This window comes from Hemiscyllium ocellatum, chromosome 9 (assembly GCF_020745735.1).
Source record: "Hemiscyllium ocellatum isolate sHemOce1 chromosome 9, sHemOce1.pat.X.cur, whole genome shotgun sequence".
NCBI classification, from domain to species: Eukaryota; Metazoa; Chordata; class Chondrichthyes; order Orectolobiformes; family Hemiscylliidae; genus Hemiscyllium; species Hemiscyllium ocellatum.
The window spans coordinates 30925541-30938890 of NC_083409.1; the positions used below are offsets into that span (position 1 = coordinate 30925541).

Here is a 13350-nt window from a genome sequence, read left to right on the forward strand (position 1 = left end):
TACTCCCCCTCTGTAACAATATGAAAAAAAAATACACAATTTCTCAGCTCTTTCTTTAGGTCTGACAATGAATCATATCAGACCACCACCTTCTGTGTCGAGCATTTATTGCCCATCCTTAATTTGCCCAGAGGGCTGTTCAGAGTCAACCACATTGCTGTGGGTTTGGAGTCATATTTAGGCCAGACCAGGTAAGAACATTAGTGATCCAGATTGGTTTTTCCCGCAACAATTGACACATCGTCATCATTAGACTCTTAACTACTAACTGAATTCAAATTCCACATCTTCCATTCCAGGATTTGAACCCAGGTGCCTGATATGATACCTGGGTCTCCAGAGTAACAGTCCAGCGATAATACCAGTAGACCCATCACCTCCCCTTATGCTTACAGCAAAAGGGACGCTTCACCCAGACCCACCCCATTCTCTGGGTATCCTTGGCCAATCCATTTCGCCTGCACATCCCTGGACATTACGGGGCAGTTCAGCATGGTTAATCTATCTAATCTTCAAATCTTTTGGACTATGGGAGGAAATCAGAGCACCCAGAGGAAACCCATGCAAACACGGGAAGAACACGCAAACTCCAAACAGACGGTCACCTGAGGGTGGAATTGAATCCAGGTCCCTGGAGCTGTGAGACAGCAGTGCTAAAGAGAGAGGCTGGTAATGGGGTAAGAGTAGAACCAAAAGGTGGTAACAGCAGATACATTCTTAATTCTAAGTAGTGCCAGTTTTGTTGTTTTTTTTTTATCCACAGTTTGTGTCAGCCAGAATTGTCCCAGCATTAACTAGAGTTCCAAATTTTGATCATTGGCACTTCTCTGCAGCATGTGATCGGTTTGAGCGGTGCTGTTCCTGATTACCAGCGTGAGTCTGGTGGAACTGTGTGACAGGGCTAATGCGGCTCAGCAGAGGACGGTGTCTGGCATGCTGCCCATTTTGTACTCATGTGCCTCACATTAGGAGAGGTTATATGTCAATTGGGTCTGAATGTGTTCAGACGTTTACGCTTTGCCCACTAGCTGCATATGTTTCTTCACTTTGTCTTTAGTCTTGATGTGATGTGAAATGTTGGTGGGCTGGCTCTAAAGTATGGCGGTTGAATAAACACCGGTCAGTTAGGTTCTGTTAATTAGTGGATTTAATTAGTTCCACATTCTTCTGCTTTGAGTTCAGTGTCGTTATAGACACCAATCTTTCTCGTGGTAAAGCCTTCTGAAAAACTGGTGAGTTTTTCTCTTTTATTTTAAAAGAGAAAAGGATTGCTCTTAATCCAAACCATTACCACACCGTGTCTCCTGTTGTTTTCATTCAGTCCACATGGGAAAATGGGGATGGGTCAGTGGAACAATCTAACCTTCATAATTGGTACAACCTGCCAGATGACCATTGACCCAAAACATCAGATATGCTTTATAGGAAGGGCAATCACACATCTGGAGGTGGCGACCCATTAATAGGTGATTGAGAAGGAGCCTAGAGGAGAATAAGTAACACTGAGTGCTGGCACTTTGTTTCTTTACTGGTGTCCGCTCTCACGCACGACTGAAAGTCAAACCTTTGAATGGCTGTGTTTCTGGCAGCAACACTTCACACTGTCAATTGCTTTTGCCTTAAAGTAAGCCCTGATCTGGGCAGTTGTAAGAAAATACATTTAGTCTTTCTTCTCTAGAGACTGGAAATGTTCATTAGGTCCTAGTAACATGCCGTCCTTCCTAAATATCAAAGAAGGTAATATCATAGAATCTGTACAGTGTGGAAGCAGACCATTCAGCCCATCGGGTCCACAACGACCCCCTAAAGAGCATCTCATCCAGACCACTCACCCCCCCACCCCATTCTCCGTGACTGCGTCTCTCATGGCCAGACCTCGACTGCACATCCCTGGCCACTACAGGGCAGTTTAGCATGGTTAATCTATCTCATCTTCACGGCTTTTGGACTATGGGAGGAAGTCAAGCACCCAGAGCTTGACACAGGAAAGGCCTGCAAATTCCACACAGATGGTCACCTGAGGGTGGAATTGAATCCAGGTTCCTAAAGCTGCGACACAGCAGCGCTAATCACTGAACCACCCTCAGCTATTGACTGATGCCTTCAAATTTGATGGATGAACTCGGTTTTACTTCAAACCCTCATGTACCACTTTAAGGCAAAATCAAAATGGACAGTTGATGGAGAAAGGAATAGAAGGATGTATAGGTCAGAGGAGATGAAGATGGGTGGGAAGCAGATTCGTATGTAGCAGAATAGTTGGGCCAAAGGGCCTGTTTCTGTGCTGTGCATTCCTCTTAAGGTTTAGTGACCGGATCCTCCTTCAGTGATACACGACTCTCCCTCTGGTGATTTCTGCAAATCTCTCTCCTGGATGTTTTCAGTTTCCAAAGTGTTAAGGTTGTTACTTGTATGGACTGAATGTTCCATTTTCCCGTACTGTTTCAGCAGCTGACGTCTGTATTCTGGCACCACAACCCTGAGGAGACTTGAAACTTACAACTACATTCATCCTTCTGGTGCAGAATTTAAGTCCTGTTACAAATACTGGCTGGTTTTGAGCTCTGACTTGTAGAGGGAGGTAAAAATAGCGGAGGAGGCGTAGGACACAACCACCACCTTCCCACTCCCGGTATAGCACCTGCTAGGTCCTGGTGTGTTGCAAGACTGTAGGGATGGGTCAGCGCGAGGAATTCCTGCTTGGTGCTGCACGTTTGCGCTTGATAGTATTGCTAACGCCACCTTGGCCTTGTGGACCCATCGCTGAGTCAATCGATTACATATTCAAGCAAACCAGGCAAACATTACCAGGTAGCATTTCGAATGTAATGTTGATCTTGCGTTTTGGGCACCTTCTTTGCAGCTGTAACTTTGTATTCCACACTCTGTTCAATCACCCTATGATCATTTGTATGTTATGATCTGCATGCAAAACAAAACTGTTCACTGTACTTAGGTACATGTGACAATAATAAAGACCATAAGACATAGGAGTGGAAGTAAGGCCATTCGGCCCATCGGGTCCACTCCGCCATTCAATCATGGCTGATGGGCATTTCAACTCCACTTACCCGCATTCTCCCCATAGCCCTTAATTCCTCGAGAATAAAATCAAACCAAGTTACTGTACAATCCTGAGGAACCTGCTACGTTGACAGGGAGACATTAAAAGGTTCCTGCCATTGGTAAAGAGAAGAGCAGATAATTATTCCTGCAATCCTGCCTTCGAACACTAGCATCAAGACTGATCGGTCATCGTGTGTGTATTCCTTTCCGTGTTCAGCTTGGGTAGTATATTTACTGAGAGACTAATAGTCACAACGTTTCTCATTGACTCAGTGCATGGAGAGTGCCTGGTGACATTGCTGGTTTATGTGGTCAGACACTTCATGTAAATTCCACTCTGCCTTTCCTTAGGCGAGCCCAGCCTCTGTTATGTTCACGATGGGGATGGAGTCTGTGAGGAGTTTGAGAGGAGGAGTAGTGTTCGTGACTGTGGCTTTCCGACACCAGAGGGTTTCACTGACCAGTGGGCAGCACAGGCCTTCAGCCCTCACCAGGATGACAGGAGGTGTCCGGTTAAAGTGGTAACTGGCCAACCTGCCTTAACCAAGGTAGGCAAAAAGTTGAGGCCAATTGATGAATATGAGATAAGTATTAACAAATTAACAAGGTAAGGGATCCTTCAGGAGATTAGGATCAAGAAAGGAGCTTTGCATTTGTCATATATCACAACACTAAAGGATTCAAGTTCTGTTGGGTTACATTATTGCATTTGTTCTCTATAAATCCATTCTGTGCAGATTTAATGAATAATGGTTCTCGTTACTTTGTATCAATTAGCAATATTAGCATGTGCTCACTTTGGTATCCTAAAGATTAACTCTGTTTCTCTGACTCCATTCATGTTGCCTATCTGGTTCTGTTTCGTTACACCAAAAACCCAGTTAGGAAATCTTGTCAACTTTCCCTTCAGCATTTACACGTTGTTTTAGAGACAAAGGAAACCTCTTGCAGTTACAAAAGGAGTTGGTTTGGGTTAATGAGGCCTACCTAGTATCCGTACTGTCTATCATTTTAGTCAATAAGAGAAAGGTCCATTTGCAAAGGGTCCCCTTCAAACAAGGAAGGAAGAATGCTGGGGACAAAGGAAGCAAAACAAAGCAAATTAACGTTTCTCTTTTCATGGCATAAACAGAGACGAAGTTAACTTTGTGTTTCTCTGTTGCTATGAAGGTGTAGGTAGGTACTGTACCTTTAAGAGCGAGCGGAAACTGGCACGGACCTAGAGTGGCACAGAGCTGGCTGAAAAAATTTAAAATATAACATTTGGCAGTGAAAACAAATAGCTGGAGCTGAGTTGCCATGGTACACAACAAATTTGAATTTGGCCAGTCAGTTTAAATTATGCCCCAAGATACCAAAATGCAATCAAATTTGAATTTTAATCTTTTGATGACATCAAACCCATCATTTGATGGGATGTTTTTGGGTATATAAAATCGGACATTTAGAACGGCCAAGAGTGCCAAAAAGTGCCAACCAACAAAGATATGGCCTGCGGAGCCTCTCTCTGAAAGGTACCATTCAAGAGGCGAGGAACAGGGAGCGGACGCAACTTAATACGTGGCTGTGCAGCTGGTGTAGGAGGGAGGACTTCAGATATGTAGATAATTGGGATGCCTTCTGGGGAAGGTGGGACCTGTACAAGAAGGACAGGTTGCATCTGAACTGGAAGGGGATCAATGTCCTGGGTGGAAAGTTTGCTTGAGTAGTTCGAGAGGGTTTAAACTAGTATGGCAGAGGGGTGGGAACCTGAGCTGTATACCGGACGTGAGAGTTGATGCTGATGAGGCAAAAGCAAGACGTAGACCAGGTAGTGGGAAGGACTTTCCTGGGAAGGAACCAAGGGATCAGTTAAAGTGTGTTTGCTTTAATGCAAGGAGTATCAGGAATAAAAGTGATGAACTTAGAGCATGGATCAGTACCTGGTGCTATGATGTTGTAGCCATAACAGAGACATGGGTTTCTCAGGGGCACGAATGGTTGCTGGATGTTCCAGGGTTTAGAGCATTTAAAAAGAATAGGGAGGGGGGAAAAAGAGGAGGGGGTGTAGCACTACTAATCAGAGAGGGTATCACAGCTACAGAAGCTTCCATTGTCGAGGAAGATCTGCCTACCGAGTCAGTATGGGTGGAAATTAGGAACAGCAAGGGAGCAGTCACCTCATTAGGGGTTTACTACAGGCCCTCCAATAGCAGCAGGGAGATGGAAGAAAGCATAGGTTGGCAGATTTTGGAAAAGTGTGGATGTAGTAGGCTTGTTGTAATGGGTGACTTTAACTTTCCTAATATTGATTGGAACCTCCTTCGAGCAGAAGATTTGAATGGAGCTGCTTTTGTAAGGTGTGTTCAGGAGGGTTTCCTAACTCAGTACGTTGACAGGCCGATGAGGGGAGAGGCAATTCTAGACTTAGTGTTCGGAAATGAGCCAGGGCAGGTATCAGATCTTGTGGTGGGAGAGCATTTTGGTGATAGTGACCACAACTGCCTCACATTCCACATAGCTATGGAGAAGGAGAGGATTAGGCAAAATGGGAGGATATTTAATTGGGGAAGAGGAAACTATGATGCGATTAGGCATGGACTGGAAGCAATTGTTCCATGGTAAAGGCACTATAGACATGTGGAGACTGTTTAAGGAACAGTTGTTGCAAGTGATGAATAAATATGTCCCTCTGAGACAGGCAAGAAGGGGTAAGATAAAGGAACCTTGGATGACGAGAGCGGTGGAGCTTCTCGTCAAAAGGAAAAAGGTAGCTTACATAAGTTGGAGGAAGCTAGGGTCAAGCTCAGCTCTACAGGATTACAGGCAGGCAAGGAAGGAGCTCAAAAATGGTCTGAGGAGAGCCAGGATGGGACACAAGAAAGGCTTGGCAGAATGGATTAGGGAGAACATAAATGCATTTTATACTTATGTGAGGAATAAGAGAATGGTCAAAGAAAGAGTAGGGTCGATCAGGGATAGCATAGGGAATTTGTGTGTGGAGTCTGAGGAGGTAGGGGAAGCCCTAAATGAGTTTTTTGCTTCTGTGTTTATGAAAGAAACAAACTTTGTAATGAATGAAACCTTTGAAGAGCAGGTGTGCATGCTGGAATGGATAGAGATAGAGGAAGCTGATGTGCTGAAAATTTTGTCAAACATTAAGATTGACAAGTCGCCAGGCCCGGACCAGATTTGTCCTCGGCTGCTTTGGGAAACGAGAAATGCAATTGCTTCGCCGTTTGCGAAGATCTTTGCATCCTCGCTCTCCACTGGAGTCGTACCTGGAGAGAGGCAAATGTAATTACTCTCTTCAAGAAAGGAAATAGGGAAATCCCCGGCAATTACAGACCAGTAAGTCTCACGTCTGTCGTCTGCAAGGTGTTAGAAAGGATTCTGAGGGATAGGATTTATGACCATCTGGAAGACCATGGTTTGATTAAATGCAGCCAACACGGCTTTGTGAGGAGCAGGTCATGCCTCACAAACCTTTGAGCATGTGACTAGAAATGTTGATGAGGGTCGAGCTGTGGATGTGGTGTATATGGACTTTAGTAAGGCATTTGATAAGATTCCCCATGGTAGGCTCATTCAGAAGGTCAGGAGTATTGGGATACAGGGGAATGTAGCTGTCTGGATACAGAATTGGCTGGCCAACAGAAGACAGCGAGTGGTAGTAGATGGAAAATATTCTGCCTGGAAGTCTGTGGTGAGTGTTGTTTCACAGGGCTCTGTCCTTGGGCCTTTACTAGTTGTAATTTTTATTAATGACTTGGATGAGGGGATTGAAGGATGGGTCAGCAAGTTTGCAGATGACACAAATGTTGGAGATGTCATTGACAGTATAGAGGGCTGTTGTAGGCTGCAGCGGGATATTGATAGGATGCAGAGATGGGCTGAGGATAAATGCGAGGTGATGCATTTTGGAAGCTCGAATTTGAAAGCTGAGTACAGGATTAAGGATAGGATTCTTGGCAGTGTGGAGGAACAGAGGGATCTTGGTGTGCAGGTACATAGATCCCTTAAAATGGCCACCCAAGTGGACAGAGTTGTTAAGAAAGCTTATGGTGTTTTTGGCTTTCATTAACAGGGGGATTGAGTTTAAGAGTTGTGAAATCTTGTTGCAGCTCTATAAAACTTTGGTTAGACTGCACTTGGAATACTGCGTCCAGTTCTGGTCACCCTATCATAGAAAAGATGTGAATGCTTTGGAGAGGGTTCAGATGAGGTTTACCAGGTTACTGCCTGGACTGGAGGGCTTATCTTATGAGGAGAGGTTGACTGAGCTCGGACATTTTTCACTGGAGAAAAGGAGGAGGAAAGGGGACCTAATTGAGGTATACAAGATAATGAGAGGCATAGATAGAGTCGATAGCCAGAGACTATTTCCCTGGGCAGAAATGGCTAACACGAGGGGTCATAGTTTTAAGCTGTTGGAGGAAAGTATAGAGGGGATGTCAGAGGCGCGTTCTTTACACAGAGAGTTGTGAGAGCATGGAATGCATTGCTAGCAGCAGTTGTGGAAGCAAGGTCATTGGGGACATTTAAGAGACTACTAGACACGCATATGGTCACAGAGATTTGAGGGTGCATCAGTGGTCGGCACAACATCATGGGCTGAAGGGCCTGTTCTGTGCTGTACTGTTCTATGTTCTATGTTCTATATGAAAGTTGTGATGCAGAAAACCAAAGAAAAGACCCAGGTAAGGACAGACGAAGATATCAAGGATACGGTGACAACTGACTGGTTTTGAAGCGTGATTTTTTTTTTGTAAATCTTAATCGGGGTTTTTATCAGAACAGTATTTCAGAGTGGGAGAAAAAGATAGGTTTAATAAAAAGGAGTTGTAAGTAGTTGTTGTCTAATGTTCTGTTTTGGACTTAAAAATTTTTTTTTTAAATTTCAAAAGTATGCTTTATTCATAAAATATTTTGATGGACTGTACAGTTGGTCATGCCATACATACATAAACATTCCATTTCTTTGCATACAGAGATCAGAATTTATCATTTGTATATACAGGTCTGTATGTTTATCAATCATATATCCATATATTTACCTGAGGTGTCGGCAGAGACCAAATGACTGCTTGGGCCCCTTGTTCTTCTTAGGCAGGCAGATATACACGGTGGTCTTTCCCCACCGCGCCTTGGCGGCAGCTGCCCCAGGCTTCAGTCCGTCCCTCAACGCGTAGTCCTGGACCTTGGAATGTGCCAGTCTGCAACACTCAGTCGGGGTCAACTCCTTCAGCTGGAAGATCAACAGGTTTCGGACCACCCAGAGAGCGTCCTTCACTGAGTTGATGATCCTCCAGGCACAGTTGATGTTCGTCTCGGTATGCGTCCCGGGGAACAGGCCGTAGAGCACGGAGTCCCGCGTCACGGCGCTGCCCGGGACGAACCTCGACAAATACCACTGCATTCCTCTCCAGACTTCTTCTGCATAGGCACATTCCAGAAGGAGGTATGTGACAGTCTCGTCTCTCCCGCAGCCACTTCCAGGGCAGCGTGCGGTGCGGCTAACAGTCCGGGCGTGCATAAAGGATCTCACAGGCAGAGCCCTCCTCACCACCAGCCAAGCCATGTCTTGGTGCTTGTTGGAAAGTTCTGGCGATGAGGCATTCTGCCAAATGGCTTTGACAGTCTGCTCAGGGAACTACTCAATAGGAACTGCCCTTGCCTTTTCCCGAAGGGTCTCAAGGACACTACATGCTGACCACTTCCTAATGGACTTGTGGTGAAAGGTGTTTTTCTTCATAAACTTCTCCACGAAGGACAGGTGATACGGAACAGTCCAACTATTCGGAGCGTTCCGCGGCGGCGAGGCCAGGCCCATCCTTCGCAACACCGGGGACAGGTAGAACCTCAGTACGTAGTGACACTTGGTGTTTGCGTACCAGGGATCCACGCACAGCCTAATGCAGCCACACACAAAGGTGACCATCAGGGTGAGGGTGGCATTGGGTGTATTTTTTCCCCTGTTGCCCAGATCTTTATACTTCGAGTCCCTTCGGACCTGGTCCGTCATTGATCTCCATATAAACTGGAAGATGGCCCGGGTGACTGCAGCGGCACAGGTTCTGGGAATAGGCCACACCTGTGCCATGTATAATAGCAATGACAGTGCATCTCACCTGATGACCATGTTTTTTTTCCGCGATGGAGAGCGACCGTAGCTTCCAACTGCCCAGTTTCTGCCTTACTTTGCTGATACACACCTCCCAAGACTTGGCACACGCCCCAGCCCCCCCGAACCAAATACCCAGCATCCTCAGGTGGTCGGTCCTGACGGTGAAGGGGATTGAAGATTGGTCGGCCCAGTTCCCGAAGAGCATGGTCTCGCTCTTGCCTCGGTTTACCTTGACCCCCGAGGCCCGTTCGAACTGGTCACAGATGCACATGAGTCTGCACACGGACAGCGGATCCGAGCAGAAAACGGCGACGTCATCCATGTACAGGGAGGCCTTAACCTGCAGGCCCCCACTGCCAGGGATAGTCATCCCTCTCAGGCTCGCATCCTTCCTGATGGACTCGGCAAATGGCTCTATGCAGCACACAAACAAGGCAGGAGAGAGAGGGCAGCCCTGCCTGTCTCCAGATCTGATTGGGAAGCTATCTGATTCCCACCCATTGATTGAGACTGCACTGACAGTTGGTGTAGAGCAGTCTGATCCAATTGCAGATTCCCTCCCCAAAGCCCATTTTGGAGAGAACATCTCTCATATATGTGTGTGATATCTGTCAAAGGCTTTCTCCTGGTCCAGGCTGATCAGGCAGGCATCCAACCCTCTGTCCTGCACGTAGGCGATCATATCCCTGAGGAGTGCGAGACTCTCAGTGATCTTCCTACCCGGTACAGCACAGGTTTTGTCAGGGTGAATCACCGACTCCAGTGCAGACCTGACTCGGTTGGGATTACCTTTGACAGAATTTTGTAATCCGCATTCAACAGTGTGATTGGTCTCCAATTTTTGAATTCCTCCCTCTCCCCCTTCCGCTTGTAGATGAGGGTGACGATGCCTTTCCTCATGGCTTCACTCATGGTACCTGCCCAAAGCATACTGACGTACACCTCCAGCAGGTCCTGGCCAATCAAGTCCCACAGAGCGGAGTAGAGCTCGACCGGTAAGCCGTCGCTTCTGGGAGTTTTATTCTTTTCGAAGGACTCGAGGGCCTCGGTCAGCTCGTCCAGAGATAGAGGCTGGTGCAGCCTCTCCCGTGTTCTGTCGTCTAAGAACTCCGTGATAGAGGACAGGAACGGCTGGGAGGCCACGCTGTCGGTCAGCTTCGCGTAATACAGACTGGCATAGAAGGATTTACTGATCCTCATGATGTCAGCCTGAGATGACGTTATCGAGCCATCTTCTTCCTTCAGGCTGCTGAGCACGGAGCTCTCTTTGTGCACCTTCTGGAAGAAGAAACGTGAGCACGTCTTTGCCTGCTCCACCGAGCGGACCCTGGACCGGAAGATTATCTTGGAGGCCTCCGAGGCAAAGAATGAGGCTTGCTGGCCCTTCACCTCCTTGAGGTCCTCCGTGACATCGACCCCCATCGTCTGCAGCAGGAGCAGGTTCTGCATACTTTCCCGGAGCTGGGATAGTTTTCCCCACCTCTCTCTCACCTCCTGAACACCTTTGAGGATGAAGAACCTCTTGATGTTCCCTTTTAATGTTTCCCACCAGTCTGCTGGGGACTCAAAGAGGGGCTTCACGGTTCTTCAACCTGCGTAATCCATCTTGAGCTTCTCAATGTTTTCTGGGGTCAACAGCTTTGTGTTCAGCTTCCACATTCCCTTACCAGCCAGCTGCTCATCCTGTAGGTGACAGTCAGCCAGCAGGAGGCAGTGGTCAGAGAAGAACACCGGCTTGACGTCAGTGGATCTGACCGTATAGGATTTACCCCGTATTGTAACACTGTTAAATTCATCTCACCACACTGTGAACATGCTGTTACTATTGACCCCCCACTATGAGCTCCACCACATCACAATCAAGTTTAGCCAACCAACCATTTGGCAGAAGTGGCCCAACTATGTAAATCCAAAGAATATGATTGGCTGGTGAGGGTTTTTATGTCCCTTTAGCAGTTACCTACAGTGCTGAAACATTGTCCATTAGCTGTTAATTGCTTGTTAATTGTCATAAATCCAAAGCTGGTTAAAGAGGTTAATTAGGGTTTTAATTGATCACATCTGAAGAAAAGTTTCCTGAAAGTGTGGTGTGATTGAGTTAGGAGATCGTGTGTGTTTGTGTAACGCCTCACTCTATAAGTAAATGTAAGATTGGCTTAAGTATCCATCCTTATTCTCCAACTGGCTTTCAGGAATGTGATACCAGCATCTCTGAACAAACTTGGGATGCAGTGTGAATTTAAATAAAACTTGCAGTGCTCCATTCAAATCATTGAATCCTTACTGTAGAATTATGATGCATTTTATGCACTTGTTTATTTACATGATTTGAAAAAGGTGCTTAGTTTCTTTGTTCAAACTTGCCTGTAGATCTATTTTGTAGTTCAGTATGCTCAACAATAAATTGATAATCGTTCTGCATTCTGATTGATTTTGTTTTGTTTTGAAATTGAAACTAGTCATTTTGCAGTAAGATTTTGGACATGTTTTAGGTATTGAGTCCTGCTCTGTTATGTTCTGTATGCCCTGATTGTAAGAGTTGGATGTTGTCTGACCCTCCAGGTCTGTCAGACTGAATTTCTGGATGTGAATGATGGGCTGTCCCAATATGCCTGGTTTCCATGTACTGTTCCCTTCTACACTGTTAATGAATGGGACTTTAACCAGCACTCTTCATACCACAACTCTGATGCTGAAAACAAGCTGTGGCTGAAGGTAAGAAGACTTTGCTTGTTGCACTCGATGCTGCTTCTTTGGTCAGTGGAGATATATTTTTAAGAAATGCATTAAACCTTCCACTAAATTGTAGGACCCCCTTTTGTTGCATGACACTTCAAAATGCCAGTTCATCACTATTTATTACTTCAGATAAATGAGCATCAAATCACGATACCTCTGTATTTACATTTTAATTTGTCTTCTGGTTTCTTTTGTTTAAGTTATCATTGAAAACGCATATTTGATTTCACTTCAATGACCAAAATTAAGTTTCCACTGTAACAAGTGTATCAGTGGAAATATTTGCACTGGAAATAAAGCAAATTACTATTGCCTCTTCATATTGAATACCCTGCACTGAATAGAATATTAAACCAATTGGAGCATGAAATCACCCTCTTGAATATTATGCACTGAACATTGTATAGAACCAGCATCAGTTACCTCTATCGTGTACCTTTCAGCCTACAGTACATTGAATCACTGTGGGCTATCTTGATCATGTATCCCCAACTGACCATTGATCGCTTTCGCAACTTCAATCCATGTCAATGGGATGATCCAAGTTGACGCTGACTTGGGTTTAGTTAGGAGGATTATTGACCTCCCTATCGGAGCATTTAAATGTGTAATGCTTTACAACTGAGAATTATGGCAGCAAATTGTAACATTGATAAGAGAATCTGTAAGTATTTGCATAGGGAGAATGTGAAAAGACTTGGAGAAGTCGGCTTGGAGTAGATGATTCCAGAAGAATCTGGCTGTGTGCTTTCAGAAGTAGTACCTATGCTTGGCAGCCAACATGAGGATCTTGCAAGAAGAGATTGCGAACTTGAGTTTATGACTGTAAAATCCCATTAGGTTCTGCCTTAGCCGTTCCAAAGCTGTTGGCTGTTCTCTCTCAGACACGGTGGATTTCCAGCATTTTCTGTCTTTTTTTTTAGAAAATACTTCAATTTCTCCCGTTTGCAGTGTTTCCTCTTGTCCATTTGCTGAATTCAGCAGACAACAACAACAACAACAACAACAAAAAGATTTTTTGTAATTTCAAATGCTGCTTTCTTCATGTTTCTTTTTCAAAACTTAGGTCAGTTTTGATCACCCTGGTGTGGCCAGCTCGATTCTAATTTATTTATCTGCAGATGGTACAACACTGTATGACCAGCACCGCAAATCGGTTACAGTCCAGCTCATTGACACCAATGGACGCAACCACACTTTGGGTACGTATGCTCCAGCCAGATGCCAGGCAGGCACTTCAAACCACTTTTTAACCATCAATTTTGTCAGCACCCTAAGTGTCAACTTCTTTTCCGACCCCTTTAAAAAAAGGGGAAAAGTAAGCCGCCCGTGAGGCCAGGAAGCGCTTGCACTGCTGAGTCAAAGAAAAGTGGAAATCCAGCGGACTGGGAGAGCTGTTTTAGAAATAAAAATGGCCATAAAGGGATTTGGAGAAAGCT

At 45.3% G+C, this 13350-nt stretch overlaps 1 protein-coding gene across 1 annotated transcript in view; it reads left to right on the forward strand.

Moving 5' to 3' along the window:
* LOC132818488 (pappalysin-2-like) overlaps positions 1-13350 on the forward strand; it is a 487615-nt gene that overhangs the window by 285182 nt on the left and 189083 nt on the right. The window contains exons 10-12 of the mRNA XM_060829547.1: positions 3418-3614; positions 11735-11887; positions 12978-13113. Of these exons, the coding sequence (XP_060685530.1) occupies positions 3418-3614; positions 11735-11887; positions 12978-13113 (486 nt within the window). The remainder of the gene's footprint in view (positions 1-3417; positions 3615-11734; positions 11888-12977; positions 13114-13350) is intronic.